The sequence below is a fragment of the Sebastes umbrosus genome, chromosome 7 (genome assembly GCF_015220745.1).
Source record: "Sebastes umbrosus isolate fSebUmb1 chromosome 7, fSebUmb1.pri, whole genome shotgun sequence".
NCBI lineage: Eukaryota > Metazoa > Chordata > Actinopteri > Perciformes > Sebastidae > Sebastes > Sebastes umbrosus.
In genome coordinates, this window is record NC_051275.1 from 23,308,122 (window position 1) to 23,328,701 (window position 20,580).

A 20,580-nucleotide genomic window follows, 5' to 3' on the forward strand; every position below is an offset into this window, starting at 1 on the left:
GTTGCACAAAAAGGCGTATGAATGACATGATAATGCGCAAGGCAAAAGCATGCAATAAGTAGGCCTTTCTTGCTTTTGGCGTGTCATTTGTTCGCCATGTGGGTTGCACTGACTCCAAAGAAAATGCATACGTGTAAATATGCTACGCTCAGAGCGAGTGACGTAGAATAAAAAGTGAGAAAGACCGCTTATTGCGAGCGGGAGGGGAGGTGGATGGGTCCAACAAACACAGGACTTAGGAGACCAGTGTTTTGGTTTGTATGCTACGTGTCGTGACGTGTTATCCATATTTAAATTTATTTATGTACTTATTTTAAGCCCAACGACGTTTTTCCTAAACCTAACTTGTTGGCTTTGTTGCATAAACTGTGGACGTTACTGTAGTTTTGTTGCATGGCGTACAAAGGCTAAAATGCGTCCTCCTGACATGCGGAATGTCCTTGTAATGTTGTGCTATTTATACGCCTTCCCATGAGACTGGGTTGAACAAAAAAAAGAACATCACCCAGCAACCAGCATTCAACTCATTTGTTGAGGAAACAAATTCAATTTTATTAACGCTATAAAAAGACGAAAGATAAGAAATATGTGCACAGCAAGAGACGAAAATGTGTCCCGCTAAGACTGTCCCATCTGATTCAAGCATAAACTATACAGTCTCTGAAAATCCCCATTATATTAGAGCATAAATTCTGTGTTGAAAGGACAAATGGGAAACACATGAGCTGCTGGGGTGAGGTGGTAGAAATCCAAAATATACAGTATTGCTGGTCCTACACATAGGTACTAGTGAGAACAGAGTGATGCAGAGTTTCCAAATGCTAGTTCCCATCTAGATCAAAGTGTGACTCAAACACTAGCTCTATGTTCCTTCACTCTATTATTGTGTGCTTGAATGACGACCTAAGGACAACCAAATTCTTCCTCTGTGTTGAAAGCCTTGATTGATTGTATCCTTTTCTAACGCTAGCCGTCCATTTCCTTCAATGCAACATCTTGAAAACAATCTCACTTTTGTCTTGTCTTTATTTACTACTGAGCTGATTGTTGAAGCTCACTTTCCTCCCTGTGACAGGTTCCTTAAAGCTCCTCAGCTGTCTATGAACGACCTTTGACCTTTGCTCTAATTCACAGGATCTTGTGTGATTTTTTTCTAACAGCCCTTTCTTTCCTCTGCTTAAATGCTCTGTGAAGTAACCAGAAAACAAGAAAAGTCTACAGCCATGCTGTGAGGCTGTTTGGCGACGTCAGCATGCTAACATAGCCACAATAGCAATGCTAACATGCTGATGTTTAGCAGGCATAATGTTTAATGAAAACCATTAATGCATAATGTTTATCATTATCGTAGTTTAGCATGTTAACACTTGCTAATTAACACTGAACACAAATTACAGTTGTGGCTGATGAGAATATCATTTCTTTGCAGGTATTTATCGTCATTCATCATCCAACATTTTTTAAAAATATTTTCCTCCCATAATCAGGACATTGTAATTATATATGAGAGCACTATACAAGACGGGTGCCATCCTTATGAAGACATCCGCATCTGAGTTGAAATCATTAACCCTACCAACCTTCCACCAATCTTGTTCATTAGCAATAAACTTAAAATCTGTGAAGAAGGCATCAAGTACTAGCCAAGCAGAGGCAGAGTTGAGCGGGTCTTTGTGGAATGTGGGTGGGGGAAAAAATCAATCAAACTACAATAAATAAAAGGCCACGCAACTGCCAATGGCTGTGAAAAAGGTCATTTGGCATCCGGATGAGGGCACTTCCAACATTACCAAAAAAACTCTCTTGCACACTTATTGTTAGTGTGCCATTGGTTAGCTACTGTGTGTACACCTAAGTTAGAGGAAAAGTCATGGGATCACCAAAGTCATTAGTATACTTCCTCTGGGTACCATGAATATCTGTACCAAATTTCATAGCAATCCATCAAATAGTTTATATAGTGATATTTCACTAAAAGACAAAAATGCGCTAGAGGAAAAGTCAGGGGATGTCCAAAGTCGAGAGGATTCATCCTCTGAGGAACATGAACGTCTGTACAAACTTTCATGATAATCGATCAAGTTGTTGTTGAAAAAGACCAACAATGCCATCCCCTAGTGACCCATATTCATATTAACATGAGAGACGCTGAACTGAGAGCAGTGGTTGATTAGATAACTAGATCCAAACCAAACACATCAACCCTTATGCGTGCCACTTAGTGCTCCCCAAGACAATTACAAAGACAAAAAAACAAAACAGTAACTGCACACATCATACCAGCAATGCAGCTGCAACAATGTAGTTCTCCAGAGTCAATGAATAATGAATAATCATAATAAACAATAAGTTCTGTTGCCCCACCTGCACCTCCTCTTGTAGATTAGAATAATGAATGCATCACTGGCCAAAAAATAATTGAAAGAGCAAAGGAAATGAGAGATGGGAGTGAGCTTATCAAATCATCAGGTGGAATACCTCAGCATTAAAATATTACAGCTCATGGCCAAACCACAGTGATTTTATAGCCCTATTTGTTGGCTCCGCTGCAATAGTCCGGATGGTTAAAGAATGTTTCCTGTTATGTTCTCGTTCATCCCCCTTTGGTTTATTTGAAGAGAGGATGGTGCAATATCATATATCTTTTAATTTAGCTAATGTGTCATTTTCAGTTGAATAAAAAAAGCTTGCAAAATCAATTTGTTGAGAGGTAGATTTTAAAGATGAGCAATGCAGACTTTCTTCAAAGTTGTTTGGTAAGTTGCATTCCTTTTCTAGGTCAATTTGTTATGATAGAAATGTGGGAATAGAGACTTGAGAAGAAAATGTAGGAAATACAAATCATTCCTGCCAAAGACTCAATTTCCATCTAGTGAGGAAGAAACAGTAAATCATGTAAGATTTGAGTATCGCTTCCGTCCACTGAGGTCTGAGATCCAAGCCCTCCACATTCATTGAACAGCGTTGAGAGACATGCCGCGCAGCTGAGGCCTGCTGATTCAGTTATTGATCTGGCCTTTCTTTGCCTAATGCTTTTAACATGAGGGGAATGGACACATGGTTGAAGGTTTGCTGATTTATTCAATGTCAAAGTACTTCAAATAGTTGTTTTTTATAGAGGGAGGAAGCGCGTTGGTCCTTGGAGAAATTGGACAGGGGAGGTACTGTACTGTAGAAGACAAGTAATGTCAATAACATCTAATGAGATAAGCAGGGATCGGGACTTGGTGGCCGATGTTAGTCTGCAGAGAGCACAAGAACATTCAAGCAGCTGTCGGTTATCTCCGTTACTTGATGGGAAACCATTATCACCACCATTCATAAACCAACAGGAGACCAACACTTTCCATTCGAACTATGAATGTGGAAGATATCAAAGTTGCATGTAAGACATTATTTTTATAAGATGACACAGATAAAATGTCAGAGAAAAACTGAGATAAAAAGTGATGGAGACAGAAGGAGTGTACTATACTTTCAAAGATGTACAGGAGTGTTTCCTAAATGTATAAAAGAATGACTTTGTGTTGAGGTAAGTGGTATGTGTCATCTTTCCTGTCAGTCCATCAGTGAGATGAAGATTGATCGTCCAGATTTGGTTCAGAGGCCACACGAAGGGAGTCAGGAATGGTGAATATCGAGGAAAAGGCAGCAGGTGTTTGGGTATCAGGGGACTTGGACCCATCGGGAAGGTCGTAGTGCTTTATAACATTTTTAATAAATGATGTGTTGCTTATATACTGAAATAATACTGGGTGACAAGTTTGTTTCTGTCGGGTTTCCATGATATCATGATCTGTTGTCCTGGAACATGTGTGCTGGACAGAAAAAGAATCATGGAAGGGAAATTCACCCTAAAAAAACCTGAGCAATAAAAGCGTCTTTGCTAAAGGACTGAAGAGGACTGTTTAGTGTATTGAATGCATTAAGAAAAAGACTTGACTTGTTTTGATAATGCTTCATTTTGAAGACCTTTTATCTTTGAGGATAAAAGGTCCCCTATTGACATCGTGCAAGTCTGTGGAGACTTAAAGAAATAATTGCATGCATGCGTATGTGTATGCATGCGGCTGGGCGGCCTGTGTAATACATCCCAATGCACAACAGCTGAACCCAGGCAGAAGTGGTTATTTTAATGCCAACATGTGCCAGGAGTAACACTGCTCAGACTTTGTGTGGGTCTCAGTTAATCGCATTGTCTTTGAGTTCTGAGTGACAGCAAAGGGGCTATTTACACGTTGAGGCAGATGGCCGCCCACCCAGAGCCTGGTTCTGCTCAACGTTTCTACCCATTAAAGGGGAGTTGCCACAATTCTGCACTGTCAAAATATGCATTTCTGCATATTCTATTGACATTCTGACATTTTCATGAATTTTCATTGTCTTGTCATTTCTAGACTCAGAGAAAAGTAAGAATTGCCCTGTTATAAATCCATTCAATGCTGCTATTAAGCTCTATTTTTCATCTCCCTCACACTGATTGTTGTTCAGACTACTGGGGTATTTTTTGTTTTGGCTGCATGCACAGCAGGCTTATGTTCAGTATATCTAGTTATATTTCATTCTATCTCTGTAGCTCAATCCCTTAAGTCTCTCAAATTATGATACATTATATAGTTAAATCTTTTCTTGAAGGTTTGGTCCAAGACTCATCGCGCTAACAAGTCAGCTATTCTCGTTCTCATGTTAAAGTACTTTTACTCTAGGATTATGTTCATTTGATGACCATCAGGTTTGGCCAGAGACGCAGAGTATGACTGATGACTCATGTGAAAGGCCTAGCCAGAAAGTCAAAAATAGCAACATTCGGAAACCTGAAAATGTGTGGATTTCTGTCTTTATTTGAGGTTTTATTTGGGTTAAAAGTTTTCTTTGAGGCTACAGTTAAGACAAGGGTTATATTTAAGAATGGTGACAAGTTCTGGCAAAGCAGTTTGGTCACCACATGGTAGACATCGCTAACACGTCACTCTCTGAGCAACATGTGACTTGCTGCCTTGTAAACGTCACGTTACCCAGAACCGTCCTCAGTGCCCTGACAGGGCCCGGATGAATGTTTGTTAAAATGTGGTTTCTCACTCTGCTCGTCATCTTGATGATGATGGTAAATGACCCTGAGCTGATACGGAGAGCTCATTAAGGCTTTCAGGAGCTGCTGGGTCAAAGTAGGGATGTGTATGGGGGCAGAGCCCTGAGGTTACGGGGCCATGTCACTTCCCTATGAGTCAATGAAAAGTGCAGAGCACGGGTGTTTCTCTGTGTGCAACTAGTGTGTGCACATTTTCAGGTTTAGACAGAAGGTTTCTTAGATCCCCCCTAGAGAAGGGGAATGTGCTGGACTACCGTGTAAGTAAAGGCTTGTAAAGGCCAAGGCAGGGAAATGTAGCCAACTGCATGTGTATAATCCTAACAAGGCAATATACAACCCTGTATCAAGCCAAAGTGTGTAATAGACCCATGTGTCCACCAGAGGATAGAGTGTCAGTGGCTCGCTGAGGCATGAATATTACACACGTGTATTAAGGTGCAGTACCAGCAGGGGGCAACAAAACCACTTAGTATGGTTTAGAAAAATGTCATGGTTGGCCTTAAAATAAGTACACTAAGAACAATTCATATGAAAACAACGTAACATGAGTCGGAAAATACATCACTAAAAAGCATGTCACTAACGTCACTAACGTCACTAACGTCACCAACGTCACTTACAAAACAAAACACCGGTCTTGAACACTGGTCTCCTGGTTGAAAGCCCTGTGTTTGTTGGACTCATCCATCTCCCCGTCTGCCCACCATAAGCGCCCTTTCTCAATTTTTATTCTACGTCACTAGCTCTGAGCGTAGCATATTTACGTTGATGCATTTACATTGCAGTCAGTACAGACTACATAGCGTACAAATGACACGCCTAAAGCAAGAACGGCATTCTTATTGTATGCTTTTTCCTTGCACATTATCGTGTCATTCACACGCCTTTTTGTGCAGCCGGGCTGCAATATAGCAACTAAGGTAGACATTTACAAAAACTGGAACCAGGACAGCTAAGCCTAAATCTGCAATAATCTGCCATCATCTGTAGAAATTCCTGAAACAAAGTCTTCCTCTTCAAATAACCCAGAAAACACTGCCTGCCCTTTGAAACCAAGTGTGGGTGTGGCCTGAAAAACAAACATGGCGACCCATCCTTAGTTTCTGAGGTCCTGCAGGATTCTACAGATTGTACTTAAGGGCCATATTACCAATGATTCCAGATAACAATTCAACTATACAGCCAACAATTTCGCAGTGCTCATATAGCTACTTTGCTTGCTTTCTTTCTCGTCAACGTTGTTGATGCATTACCTGCTGCATACTTTATTACATAAGCATTGTAGATCAGGAAACATACTATTATAACTCTTTGATAACTACTGTAGAAGAGAACCATTTGTTACCTCAGCTGCTGTTCTTGCTCTATGGTTTCTTTCACCTACACTGTAACAAATGCGTTCATATCTCTTCTTCTCCACAGGGAGGATAAATGGGAAATACATGTGGTTGTAATAATTCAGCACCACTCGTCCAGACTACTGCGCTTTGTATCCCGTCAATTAAAACAATCTGAATAGAGAATCGATAATGCATCTCACATGTTCAGCTGGAGACAATTCTGCCCTAATGGACTGCTGTAGTTTGGAGCCAATATATTGTTTTGTACATGTTTATTCATGCGCACACATATGGAGGAAGAGACATTTTATCTGAGTGATAGGGGCTGTTTATCATATACCCTTGTCTGTTTATAATACTGGCCAAGTTGTCCGTGCTTCATGGGTGTCTTCCTGGCTAGAGAAACAGATAAAATACAGTGTAGACATAACTGACAATTTCCTGAATGGACCAACAGGAGAATACTGGCAATGCTCCTCTGAGTCTACTCATTTATGTTGAAACCTAAAACAGAAATTGTTTTCAGGTTTTTTACCAGAGGGGCTTTGGAGCGCATTTATGTTGGCTTTTGCTTATTAGCGGTCCATTTAACTGTATGTGCTTTAGATTAACCTTTGCATACATACCTAAACACCAGGGGATTGTGGGAATGGGACATTATACCACTACTATTGCGCCCACAAAGCCTAAACAAATATTAAAAACCTTAATTATAAGCTTGGTAATGATCAGAAGCTCTTCCTTGTTTATGAAAGAAAAGCCATAGGCAACTGTGGGTGAATGTCACAGAGTAACCATCTGTAATTTAATACACCATGATTATATAGGCAGACCTTGATTTGTCATGTGCTCTTCATCTACACAGACAAGCTGGCAAACATCATGCTGCTCTCTACCTCCCGCTGACTCCTGTCTTTTCTTTCCAAATTGTCTTTCCATGTTGTGCTTCTGAAACTTCCTGTTATTTAAAGATAAACAAACTTTTGCTCAACACACAGCTAAAGGGTCCCATTAAGTCTTTCAACAGATGGGAGACGCTACTAAATAACTTTTCTTTTCCCCTCTGTTACCTTAGTCTTCCTCTTTTTCAGGGGGTGTCCATGCAAGTGCAATGCTTTTCTCTGTCACCATCTCCTTTTTCCAAACCAAACATACAACACTGTATCATCTGTGAAAGGTTTGGCTATGTTGCTGCCACGTGGAAACAGCAGCAGTTTAATCAGTTTCTACAAGGATCGGGCAAAAGTTCATGCAAAGATCTTTGGACATTAAATGGAATACTGTGACCAGGAACAACCAACCTGATCCCATGGGAAGACCTATAAATAGCACAACATCTTAGGGACATTTCGCATTTTAGGCTTCTCGCATGTCATTTACACGCCACAGGCTTAACATGAAATGGTCGTGGTTATGTTTAAGCAACAAAACCACTGAGTTAGGTTCAGGAAAAACATCATGGTTAGGATAAAAATAAGTACGTAAACTAAGTAATATGTGCTCTGCTCTACAAAGTGATCAGTGAAAGTGAACCCTGTAAAAGTTTTGTTGCTTTCCTTTCTGCTTAAAAGGGAAATAACTAAACAACACATTGAGGAACTCCTCAAAGAGCAAGAAAGGTTAGCTAAAAGGGGGCTAGAAACCTTTTGGTTTTGTGGACTGTGCATTATGTTAGTAAATCTGGCCTTTAAATCTTTTTCTTTCAGATGTTAACGAATGTGAAAAGGATGAAGGCGGCTGTGAGGGGTACTGTTGCAACACCATCGGCAGCTACTACTGCAAGTGTCCTGAAGGCAGCCGACTGGGGCCAGATGGAAAGGCATGTCACGGTAAGATGGACATCTAGATGCAGCCGGTGTGCACAAACACAGACAGATTGTAGGAGGCTCTCTGCCCGGCTGGGGCTTTTTTTAAATGTTAGAGTAATGAATTTACTGTTAAAGATGCCGGTTATGTTTCTAAACAAACACAAAATAGCACATTGCCATCATTTTAAATATTTTTTTCCCTGACAAAATCACACATGATGCAAAGCCTAGAGCATAGAGTGAGCAATGGACATAAATGGAAGTTCGAAAAATCCAGCACACAGATTTTGAGAGCAATCAGGAAGCCGGCAGAACCGGATATGTCATATGAGCGTGCAGGGCGGTGCGGTCCCGTGGGTCTGTGGCATGTTCATTATGTTGAGGAAAATAACAGCTATTAGTTAATTTTACAACTTTTAGGACATAACGATTTAAATGAGGGCTATTTAAGTGTTTGTACTGGGGTGTTGATTTACCTTGAAAAAAATTATCCTCTGATTTTATCCCTTTATACATCGATGGCAATGGATTCATTGGTGTTTTCAGTCCAAAATGGCAGAAGCGCTACTGCAGCGCCATCTAGTGGCCATTGTCAAAAAAGCACACAAGTTTCACCTCTTTGCTTCTACACTCTTTGATACAAGGGTGGTAAGTGTGGGGTTCATGATTTAGTAGTTCAGTGTTGAGCAGAAGCCCAGATAAACCAGATATTAAGGCCTAAGAAATATGTTGAATGCATATTCTACCTCATAAACATTTGCCATCGTTTTTAGTGTTCTAAAACATGCTTTCCTCACATCAGCTTGAGGTCTTTAGTCTTCCATAAACAATATGGGGACCCATTCATCAAAAAACATTGTTCAATAGTCCTACAGCGTACTTTTAATTCATGCTTTTTCCTTGTCTTTATTCTAGTTTAAAAAAATCTGGATTTCCCAGCTATTGGAATTGTAAAAAAAATGTTTGACGAAGATCCAACATTTTTATATTACACAGCTGGCAGGCTAAATATATATTACCAAAGAATAAAAACACTGTTAGTTGCCATATTTTCTAGATGCATAAAATGAATGTGTGCTTGGATAATACGTCAAAGTCTTCCATTTGAATGAATTTAATGGTCCTTATGATTTAGCAGAAAGGTCAGGTCAAAAAACTTTGAATTCTCTAGCCTAAGTTGACCAACTGAAGACCTACTTAACTGTCTAGACTTCAGGCTGTAAAGGCTGAACCAACCACACAGGCAGCACCACTTCCTAATAAGCCTCTCTTCTCAGACAGCATGCTTTCTCAGTTTGGCCGTCTCATCTGACAGAAATACGCTGAGTTAGTGCTGGGCACTGAGGCCCATTTGTTCTTTAGAGCTACAGGTGTGAACAAGTGCCCCTGACCTTTAACCTTTAAGGCAGGATATTGTCACTTAGTAATATTTTAAAGTCTGAGAGCTAACCAGTGGAGAACAGCAGCTGTGAAGTTCTTCTTTTACAGGCTTTTGTGTGAATTGTATGTGTGGTCGATTTTAAGGGGAAAGACATCGAGTTTGGGTTTGAACTGAAACAAACCCATTAAGGAGTTGTTTTTAGAAGTTTTTTTCTTTATTTTAGTGGGACTTTCAAAGTCTTCCATTGACATTTAGAGTGGCCTCTCTGCTCTGCTGTTTTAACCTTAATTCAGATGAAAAATTAGTCAAATTTGAAATAATTTGATCATGTAATCACTAAAGCAAATACATACTTTAAATCCTACCACATTAAGATGTTTGCTTTCACACCAGAGTGCCTCTGATCCACTTTTGTTTTTAGTAAATTCAGCTCCTGTGGCGCTCATTCTGAAGACCACCTGTTCATTTCTTTCTGCCCCCAAAGCAGCGCTCCCAAATGTTTGGCCTGCTACATTGTCTAGTTGTAGATGCTAGCTCAGCAGCTCCGCTTAGAGCCAGACGGTGTCACACGATACCATTCAGACCTCGTGCCCCTCGACCTCCGACACCACCACCCCCGCCCCTGCTGCCACACACACACCACCTCACTCACCGGTGAAAAGCAGCCATTGTGTGTCTCCCATTGAAATCCTCTCACATGAGGAGACCAATAAGTATATTAACCTTGACAAACCTCCCCCCAGAATCTATTGTTTAGTATGTTAGGCATCCTCTACAATAGCTGCCAATGTGTTAAAGCACAAAAGAGCCCAGAATGACAGGACGGCTCATGAATATGTGATTCTTCATTGGCGGTTGTGTAGTGATTATTTGTTTCAGCGCTACTCCATTATCTTGACACCCCCTCTTCCTTTAGCTCCTGTCAATGGAAACAAGCTAATTAAAATAGTCTTGAGTTCATTTGGGCTGTTCCCATGGGGAAAGTGCAGGGAAAGACGCGCGCACACAGGCAAACTATTTGAAAATGATTTCTAATATTTGCACTACTCGGGAAGTGCTTTGACCTCTAAGAAGCCTAAATGGTGGTAGTGTTGCATGCTCATATAAACTGAACCACATGCTTTGCGTTTAACATCCCTCCCCTGCAAAAAAGGGAAATTGCAACATTATTTCTCCCCACACATCTACTCTGTCATCGCTAGTGTGAGCCGAAAAAGCCCTTGCGAATCAGAGATGACAACCGGGAGGAGGTTAGGGAGGATGTGTGATGTGTTGTCCAGATGTGTAGTAAAGCCTGATTGTCCTTGAGTAGAGTGTTCAGGTATGTTGTCTTTCTCAGCTGGCTTCTGTCTCTGCGGAACATGAACTTCAGTCTGACACACGTGCAGCCATATGCAATTCTCCCCTGTGCAGGAAATTGATTGTACGCATGCTACTGCACGAACAGCGTGATAAGCCATTCATCATTCAAGCCGAAGACATTATACATGTATATTTTTCCTAGAGGAGTCAGAGCACATCAGGGTCAGTGTAGTATTGTTTTGGTGGTGATTCAGTGTCTTCCTCAAATGCAAACTGTACTTTTGTTTATTGTATTTTCCTTCACTATTAAAGTGGGATAGGGCCAGTGGGCAACCTCTGGGTCTGAAAAGTAAAACCAATGCAAAAGTGCCTTTCTTAATGGCCAGCAGGGGGCGACTCCTCTGGTTGCAAAAAGTCTGATTGAATATAAGTCTATGAGAAATTAGATTTATTACCTCAGTAAAGATTGTAAACATGAGTTTATGGTCGCTAGTTTCAAGTCTTCTTCAATACAGCATGATGCTCATTTAGTAAATTATGGTCCCATTTAGAGTCAAATAGACCATAAAGCAGGGGATGCTTTAGGGCGTGGCTACCTTGTGATTGACAGGTCGCTACCACGGCGTTGTCTGGTCTGGGAGTTGTCCGTGTTTTCATCTTACAACTTTAACCCTTTCATAGTGTGTTTTTAGTTCATGAAAGTTAATTATAACCTTTTTAGTCGCCTAAAAATGTCTTATTCAGTGTTCGGTTGTACTTAGCTCCACCCTCTCGTGTCACCTCTGGTTGCAAATAACCAAGATGGCGACAGCCAAAATGCTTCAAAGTCCACAAACCAATAGGTAACATCACCGTGACTACGTCCACTTCTTATATACAGTCTACGGATAGGGCATAAACATGACAGCTAGACTGTAGACGTAATACTCAAAAGTAGATGTCTCCAAAAAATAAAACAGAAAATAAATTTGAGATCTGGTCAAAATTATACAATTACAACTCTTTAAATCTGTAATACTAAAAATGTGTTTTTCATTTTCCTCTATTTGGCTCGCTGCAGATGGAATGTTTAATCAGACCGCCTCAAAGCTGGATGTCGGATTTTATAAAGGACGCAATAAATGTCTTGTTTCTAAAAAGCGGCCCAATTTAAGCTTCCATTCATTTTCTGCATTACTTTCCTACAGTTGCTCCCAATCTGTCATTGTTCAACCAAGCAGGGAGGGCATTTATATAGGCTTCTAATTATGCCATGACTAGCATGCTTGTAAATTAAGTCCTTGACACAGTCAGAAGCAAACTGACATTCCTGATGTTTTAATGTTGGCTGAAGTGGTTCTTGTTATTGTGCAGTCTTGTGGTTTATGGCAATATCCAGTTTAATGAATGAGTAGTTTTCTTAATGAGCAATCGTCTGTGCATGATTATGAGTATGTGTATATGTGTGTGTGTGTGTGTGTTCAGATGTCAATGAGTGTGAGGAGCTCAATGGAGGATGCCAGCAAACGTGTGTCGACACACCGGGTTCTTATCACTGCGAGTGCAGCGAAGGCTTCCGCATGCACTCTGATGGTCGGACCTGCATTGGTAAGTACTAACCAGAGGTATTTATTGCACTTGTGGTAACCATTTTAAAAGTCCATTTAGTCCTTCCCACGAACTGCATTTTTCCCTCATTAATATTTCCTCATTGGCGTAGAGGAACAGATACAATGCAGTTACAAAAGTTAGGCTTCTGTGGTTAGATGTAGTTGTTCTGTAAAGGAATAGTTTCATATTTTGAGAAATACACTTATATGCATTATTGCCAAGATTAAATGAGAAGATTGATACAACTCTTATATCTGTATGTTATAGACCCTTTTACAGTTTTCAATCAATGATGACGTACGTAAGTGTGCATACATATTTTGGCAACTGCAGTAGGGCGGAGTGCAATAGCTTGTCAAGCTATGCAAGGACATTAACCACCAAAGATCGCGAATGCAACCTAAACAAATTGACTTTCCAGATCTGTGTGCTATCAGTGAGCGGGTAGAAGACATTAGCAAATGGCCCAATATTCAGTGGCCAGGTATATACACGTATTTGTTGGAGAAACCTGACGTGTAACGTTATACCAGCGAGAAATTACGGGCATACAAGCTACTAGATGCTTACAACTATGTTATCTGTGGTCGTGTACAGAACGTCAAATACCATGACCTAGACTCAGAGTTTTGAATTTATTGAGTTTTGAAATGGGCGCTACAAACACCGGCATTTTTGATTGTGTTCTTAGTTCAGTGGCAGTCAACACGTTTAACAGCCTGCAACCATAGACGCCGCCAGTGTTTTGGTTTAACTTGTGCCCTGTTCACTGGTAACTCTCAGCTGAATGCGTCGTGGTTGCACAAATTGACGGCAGCTGGTGAAAACACCAACAGAGCATGTACAGTAGGTGTCCATGTAAAAGCCTTCAATCAATTTTAAACACATACTCATTCATTGACACAATCGGCTTAAAGTAGCCAGTTAACACGGATGTGTTCACAGATAACAGATTTTTAAATTTTTCGTTTTGTCAGAGCATTTGATTTATTGATTGCTGTCAGAATGTAATGAGCATATCAGCAAATATAACAAAAATGTTTCTTAAATACATTACCAACCCTAGCTTTAATGCAGTAACTTAAGAATAGGAGTGCTGAGCTTCCATGATTGATTATCTCAGTGTTGAGTGGAAATTCTGATTTGAAAGGGGAAATATAGGCAGTAAAGTACTTTCCTCCCATTTTAGCACCATAAAACCTGTAGGTAACGAGAGAATTTGCTACTTGCTGAAAATCAGAACTCCTTTGTTGCTTGCGGTCGTATTTTTCATTCTTAATACTCCCCTTTTTTTGTGACTGCAGCTTTGTGGTAAAGGAGAGGGATGGAGGCTAATTGTGTCTGTTGAAGTCATCAATGTTAAAAGCCAGCCGCTCTCTCCGTTTTACAGCCTGTCTGTGTCATCATGTCTGTGTTTAGAGCACCCAGAAGGCACACGGCTGATATTCATATTTGGCACATCATTAAATCACAGGAGTAATGGGATGGAAAGATCGTTAGAGTAACCAGGGGTACCGCTTGAATATCATTTTCCAGATCCCAGCCTTTACCCAAGAGTTTTCCATAATTACGCGGCTGCAGAGTTTGAGGTGTGAAAGCCATTTTAGATTGCCAACAAATTCAATTATACCTGTCATACTGTGTGAGTTCAGATGTTAAATATCCAATAACTGGTCAGAGTTTCATCCATTAATTCTGTAATTGGAGTGTGTTTATGCTTATTCATTTATGTGTCTGTCTTCCTTTTAAGCTGTGAACTCTTGCTCCGTATTGAATGGTGGATGTGAGCACAAGTGTGTGGATATGGGGAACAATCACTACAAGTGTGACTGTCGAAAGAACTACCAGCTGAAGAGAGACGGGAGGCACTGTGAATGTAAGTCATTTTGCCAGACATGTTCATAATGTAAGAATATGTCTGAAATCCCTGGACAAACAGAGTTCATTAGAGTAAGTTATCTTTCTAAGGTGAGTTTGGTGCTTTTAATGTTGCAATTTGGATCAAATTACAGCAAAAATAAGGATGTTTTTTGTGGCTACTGCTAGTGTGCAAAGTAGGAAGATGTAGATAGGAAAGGAATTTGAGAGGCAGCTTTGGAAACAGCTATTGTACAATAAAGAGCAGGAATTCAGATTTCTCCTCTTGGATTTTTAAGTGTTTTTGTTAGTTTTACGAGGGATCTTTTAGATATCATAAGCAGACTCACTTTTGTAATGTTCCTGAATAAGATGCTGCACGTGCAGGATTCAAACATACATGTTGATCTGGAGTTGAGTTGTATCTGTGCTCATGAACTAACTAACCAGGAAGGTCAGAGAATCACCTGCTGGGCTGACCTGACTTCATTTTTCTGTATGTGTGTGTCTCTTCCTATCTGTGTTTGTGTGCGTCAGTGAGGGACCCCTGTGTGGACAGGAATGGAGGCTGCGCCCAGCTGTGTCTTTCAGAAGACAGCCGGGTTCACTGCAGCTGCCGACCTGGTTTTACACTGACTGGAGATGGCAAGAACTGTGAAGGTGAGGCATCACACACACATGATGTACACAAAAAAGGCTCAGGCTCAAAAACACCTTTCCCTGGAATCTGCTACAGTTTAAGAGAATGCCATTTATGATTTTTCCATAAGTTACAGCCACACTAAACCAGCAAATCTGCACTACAACAGACCTGCATTGATGGTTGGAAACTATTCTCGCTAACATTTCTCCTGCTCCACCTATGGGGGACAGCAGAAGCCAGAGAAATCTGAGACCTGACAGAGCCTTCCTGCTGGAGGAAGTATTTGCTACATTGTTATGAAATCAGATTTTTTATGGGAGCATAGTTTTGTAGCCTAATGCTTGCTTAACAGTGCTCCAAGCCAGTGTGTTTGTTTCAAAAAGTGAGTGTTTCTGTTGCAGTGTGAACCATAATAACCCAGGCCCTTCTGGTCCTGGGAGTAAACTGTGATTGAGCCAACAGGGTTAGATTACTTAATTGTAGTTATAGAGGACAAGAAGACATACAGTACATCAACTCTGAAATGCTCTGGATTATGTCTCAATATGACCTAGAGATAGACTCTTGTGTTTTGCAACTTTTTTAAAACAGATAAATCTTTGTTTGCCATCATGCCTTTCATATGCACATGTGATCTTTGTTTTGTCTTTTTTTATGTCCCCTATAGACATTGATGAGTGCCGTTCAGGCCATGCCAAGTGTTCCCACCGATGTGTCAACATGCTGGGCTCCTTCAGCTGTGTGTGTCATCCGGGCTTTGAACTCGGTGCTGATGGCAAACAGTGCTACCGTAAGTAGGCCGTAGAAATTAAAAATGTGTAATAGATCCGACTGGCCACCAGACGAGTGTCACGTTTTGCCTCACCCTGGCGTGAATATAACACGCATGCATGAAGGTGCAGTACCAGCGGGGGGCAACAAAACCACTTCATTAAGTTTAGGGAAAATGTCATTTTTGGGTTTAAAATAAGTATGTAAATTAAGTAAAATACGTATGGGAACAATGTAACATAAGTACGGAAAACACGTCACAAACGTCACTAACTGGAGTGCTTGTATGCAGTGCCGGGGATGCAACACAATGTAAACAAATAAATAACCGTAAGCATGAACAAGCATATACTGCTAATTATATCATGTCATGACATTGCTGACCAGTTGCAATTTCAACTTTTTTGTCCAGCAACACACATTTACAACAGATTTTTTTTGTCTCAAAGTTATCTTCTTTGTGCAAAACACACCAGCGTGTATTTAGTATCTCATATAATGCCACTTTAATGTGTCTGATGTACAGCAATTTGTTACCAACTGGATAGAGCAGACTCACTTACCTTTCTAATTCCATTGTAATTTAAACTACTAGTGCTGTTCGATAATGTTATTAGGGTTATAAGTTAGTATAAAGTCTTACATCAGGGAAATACAGTCTTACTCAAAAAAAAGAAGGAAAAAAACACATGTCACGGCTCACGGTTATACCGGTGAAATACACTTGATTCGTTCGATTCTGCTTCCAGTTGGGTATCTGCTCATGTTGATTACAGGGAAGTGAAGAAGAGTCCGGTTGTAAAGAGAACTGCAGTCAATGAGTTGCGGTCTGCCCGTTGTGGACGACGTGCTGGACTCAGTCTGCAGAGCCCTGAGGCCCCACCCCCGCTGCTTAACGTATCGCATGTCCAAATTGCCCCAAATTCAACAAAGCACTCCCTTGGGTCCCCAGCAATACACCTGCCAGGTGTGAATTAGATTGGATGAGCGGTTCTTGAAATATGCAAAGGACACACAGACAGACAGAGATTCCACGCTTTATAGTTACATAGTTGTGCTCAAGAATGGATTTTTTTTCTCTCCTCATCTGCAGCTGGAACAAACAAAATATAATCCTCATAAATGCCCCATAACATCGTCCTTATGTTTCAGCTCTGGTTATTCACTTCAATTGTGGTTTTGGTGCACTCCCCTCCAGGCATTGAGATGGAGATTGTCAACAGCTGTGAGAAGAACAATGGAGGTTGCTCTCATCACTGCGAGCACACCACCAACGGCCCGCTGTGCTCGTGCAACCACGGCTACCAGCTGGACCGGGACAAGAAGACCTGTGTAGGTAAGAACTTCTCCTCTTCTTTCATTTTCATTCACTCTGTGAATGTACTTGTGTCTTTCTGGCCATTTATTTAAACCAACTCCACTGCGTTCCTTCCTCAGATAGTGATGAGTGCAACAGCGGGCAGTCCTGCTGCCGTCACTTCTGTAGGAACTACCCGGGCGGCTACGAGTGCAGCTGCAGAGCTGGCCACAGACTGAATCCAAACGGCTGCGGTTGTGATGGTAAGAGTGCTAGACTGTTAGCGTGGAGTTTTTTTTTGTGTTTTCTGTGTTGTGGCACAGTAGTGCCGGACACAAATTCTCAGTGGTCACTAACAAATTGCTCAGAAATTCTGCTTTTCAAGGCCATTTCAGAGCAGAAACCAGAACATTTTACTCGCTAAGGAGCAAACTTTACACAAACTAGTGGAACTGCCAGATGGGTAGAAGAAATTAAATCAAATTATTACTCCGAAGTGAAGCAAATGTATTTATCTGATTGGAAAAAAAATGTCAAGGCTAAGGCTGGGTATCGTTTAAAAAAATACTTAGATACCAGTACCCTTAAAGTGATACTGATACCAATAGAGTACTTCAATCGATACCCATCATTTGAATGGAAGCATCCAGTTGTGTAAAATGCCGCCACCAAATGATTGTTTATATCAGACGCCACAGACGGTATACCTTCTAACGTTTTGGCGGCATCTTGGCACGCTGAACTGCCAACTCCGTCAAATACACCGCACTCGACTTCATCACATCACAGACTGTTTTGTTCAACCTGTACCCAATGACAATGACCTCACTTGAGTTTTGCTATTACAACTCTTTCATTCTCATAACTGTGTGTTGTTTGTGTATTCTTCTGTCAGACATTGACGAGTGCGTAGCAGAGACCTCAGGCTGTGAACACCACTGTGTCAACACCCTGGGAACATATGAGTGTTTTTGTGAACTAGGCTTCCGCTTGGATCGGGACCAGCACTCCTGCATTTGTGAGTGACTTTTGTTTTAAAGTTATTCTTGGATCGAATGGTTGCTTATGGACAAGTAAAACATAAGTGTTTCAGCCATTTAAAATTGTTTGACTCTAACTCTGTTCTGTCTGTGTTTAGCTCTGTATGGCACAGAACTGGAAGAAGATGAGGATGAGGAAGAAGAGGATGAGCAGCTGGAGGTCCACAGATTACCAGACCTGCTGTTCCGCAAGGCTCCTCAGCTCCTGCAGTACACAGCAGCCTTGCGCTCCAGTTATGACAGTCATGATGATGATGGGAGTGATGGTGTTGACAGTGAAAAAGATTTAGAGATGCAGAGGGAGCGTCGAGGAGAGCTTAGACTGGACAGCAGCATAGGTATAGAAAAAGCGGGAGTGATGACACTAAAGGCCCAGACACACCAAACCGGCATCAAAGAACTAGCGGCAACGAAGGCCGACGTCGCCTCACAACGTTTGTCTTGCACTTGAACGCACCGCAAAGACTACAGCCAACGGCCAACTTGCACGTTCGTTCGACGCCTGTGTGAGAGGAAATAACTCTTCCTACCAGCAGGCGACAGTAGTCTGTATTCGTCATTCAAAAAGGGAAAACGGAAGACCGAGGACTGCGGATATACAAGCTGTTGTTAGATACGTACATGAAACAAAGCTGCATTTGCCGACCATTTTCACACCACTCTCACTCACCACTTAGCTTCATGCCAGATGGCAACGGCCATGTATTGGAATGATCAGATGAGATGAAGATGAAAAATGAGAGGAGCCTTCTGTGTGTGCCCTCTTGACTTTAGTCGTTTGCTTGTTTTCCTCACTTCCATTTATCTTCTCGTACACTGATTCACTTAAGCTGAACAGCCAATCAGAGAGATTTCTCTCACTCCGCCACCGATTCAACATGCTGAATCAACCAAAAAGCCTCAGACACGGGCAGACCAGTGCCAACGGTGCAAAAAGTAGGACGACAGACGCTCACTGACAGCTCGAAATTGGTTGACGGCCAACTGTCGGTCTGATGTGTCCGGGCCTTAAGATGTATGCCTTGTGAAAAATCAAATGGAAGTTATTTTATTGTTTTAGTAAATATTCAGACCAGGAAGTGATGAAAATATTTATTTTTCAGTGTGTCTAGATGGCTCGTTTGGGGATGACTGCAGTGTGAGCTGTGAAGACTGTGTGAATGGAGTGTGTCGTGAAAACGGAGACCAATGTGAATGTTCAGCTGGATGGATTGGGATCATCTGTAACAAGAGTAAGTATAGCTAATCGGATCTTCTACAGTAACATCTGTGCGTTGTGTGTTAATTATTTCCTTTGCAACACAAATTCCCGTCTCTCTTACGAAAAGTCATTCCTCTTTTTTCGTGCCTTCTCCTACGAATGTCCAGCAACACGTGTCAAATTTCCGCTCGTTACATGCATACAGTCTTTTCAAAATGAACTTCCATACTTCACAGGAAAGAACTTGGTTAGGTTTAGGCCACAAAACTACTTAGTTAGGTTTTGGAAAACATCGTGGTTTGTGTTAAAATAACTACAGAAATGGCGCAAGTAAGGAAGTTACGTGATGCATTATTCAAGGTTGACTTCTGGTTTTGCGCGGGACATGGACAGTATTCTCCTGGGTGAAAGTCCAGTGTTAAAGACTGTAGTATAAAGAGTTTTGTTGCTCTTTATACATCCTGGTTCACGATTACTGGGATTACATACGAATTGATTTTGTAGGCTATATATATGAATTACAGTGCATTACTTTTCGTAGGTATAGCTACAAACAGTGTATGAGAACAGCCTATAAGATCGATACCGCTCTCATATCTCTCTGTTTAATATAAAGCTACAACCAGCAGTCGGTTAGCTTAGCTTAGTATGAAGACTGGTAACAGAGGAAATCAGCTAGCCTGGCTCTGTCTGAAGGTAACACAATCTGCCTAACGGCACCTCTAAAGCTCACTACTTAACAAGTTATATTTCATTCTCAGTTTGTGGTTTTACGGGACTATTTCTTGGCCGGGAGCTAAGATATAATGTGTTAATTAGTGAGCCAGTGGTGAATGGTAGTCAGATTTTGCTACTTTTGCGCAGAGCCAAGCTAGATGCTTCCCCGTACAGTCTATACGTAAGCTAAGTAAACTGGCTGTTGGGTGCAGCTTCATATTTACCATGTGAGTGGTACATGAGTGGTATCCATCTTCTCATCTGACTTTAATAAGCATGTAAATAAGTGTATTTCCCAAAGATGTCAAACTTTTTCTTTAAAAGTTTGGGGACTTGAATATTCCATTTTTTAGAACGTAAAAAATAAATGACTCTCTGGTGAAGACGTGCATGGATGGGAGACCAAAATGAATAATTTATGCCCAGATCATATACATGAAAAGTGGATAATGTTAACAGTAGGGTACACACACACATACACACAACCTGGCTTTTCCCCACAGGTCTATTTGAAATACCCAAAGCAATGTGGTCTAGTTTTAGA

The 20,580-nt window shown here is 41.1% G+C and overlaps 1 protein-coding gene across 1 annotated transcript in view; it reads left to right on the forward strand.

Moving 5' to 3' along the window:
* Positions 1 to 20,580, forward strand: part of megf6 (multiple EGF like domains 6) — a 70,422-nt gene that overhangs the window by 14,846 nt on the left and 34,996 nt on the right. Inside the window, exons 5-14 of the mRNA XM_037776306.1 lie at positions 8,136 to 8,258; positions 12,385 to 12,507; positions 14,261 to 14,386; positions 14,905 to 15,027; positions 15,678 to 15,800; positions 16,980 to 17,117; positions 17,219 to 17,341; positions 17,974 to 18,096; positions 18,217 to 18,456; positions 19,222 to 19,350. Of these exons, the coding sequence (XP_037632234.1) occupies positions 8,136 to 8,258; positions 12,385 to 12,507; positions 14,261 to 14,386; positions 14,905 to 15,027; positions 15,678 to 15,800; positions 16,980 to 17,117; positions 17,219 to 17,341; positions 17,974 to 18,096; positions 18,217 to 18,456; positions 19,222 to 19,350 (1,371 nt within the window). The remainder of the gene's footprint in view (positions 1 to 8,135; positions 8,259 to 12,384; positions 12,508 to 14,260; positions 14,387 to 14,904; positions 15,028 to 15,677; positions 15,801 to 16,979; positions 17,118 to 17,218; positions 17,342 to 17,973; positions 18,097 to 18,216; positions 18,457 to 19,221; positions 19,351 to 20,580) is intronic.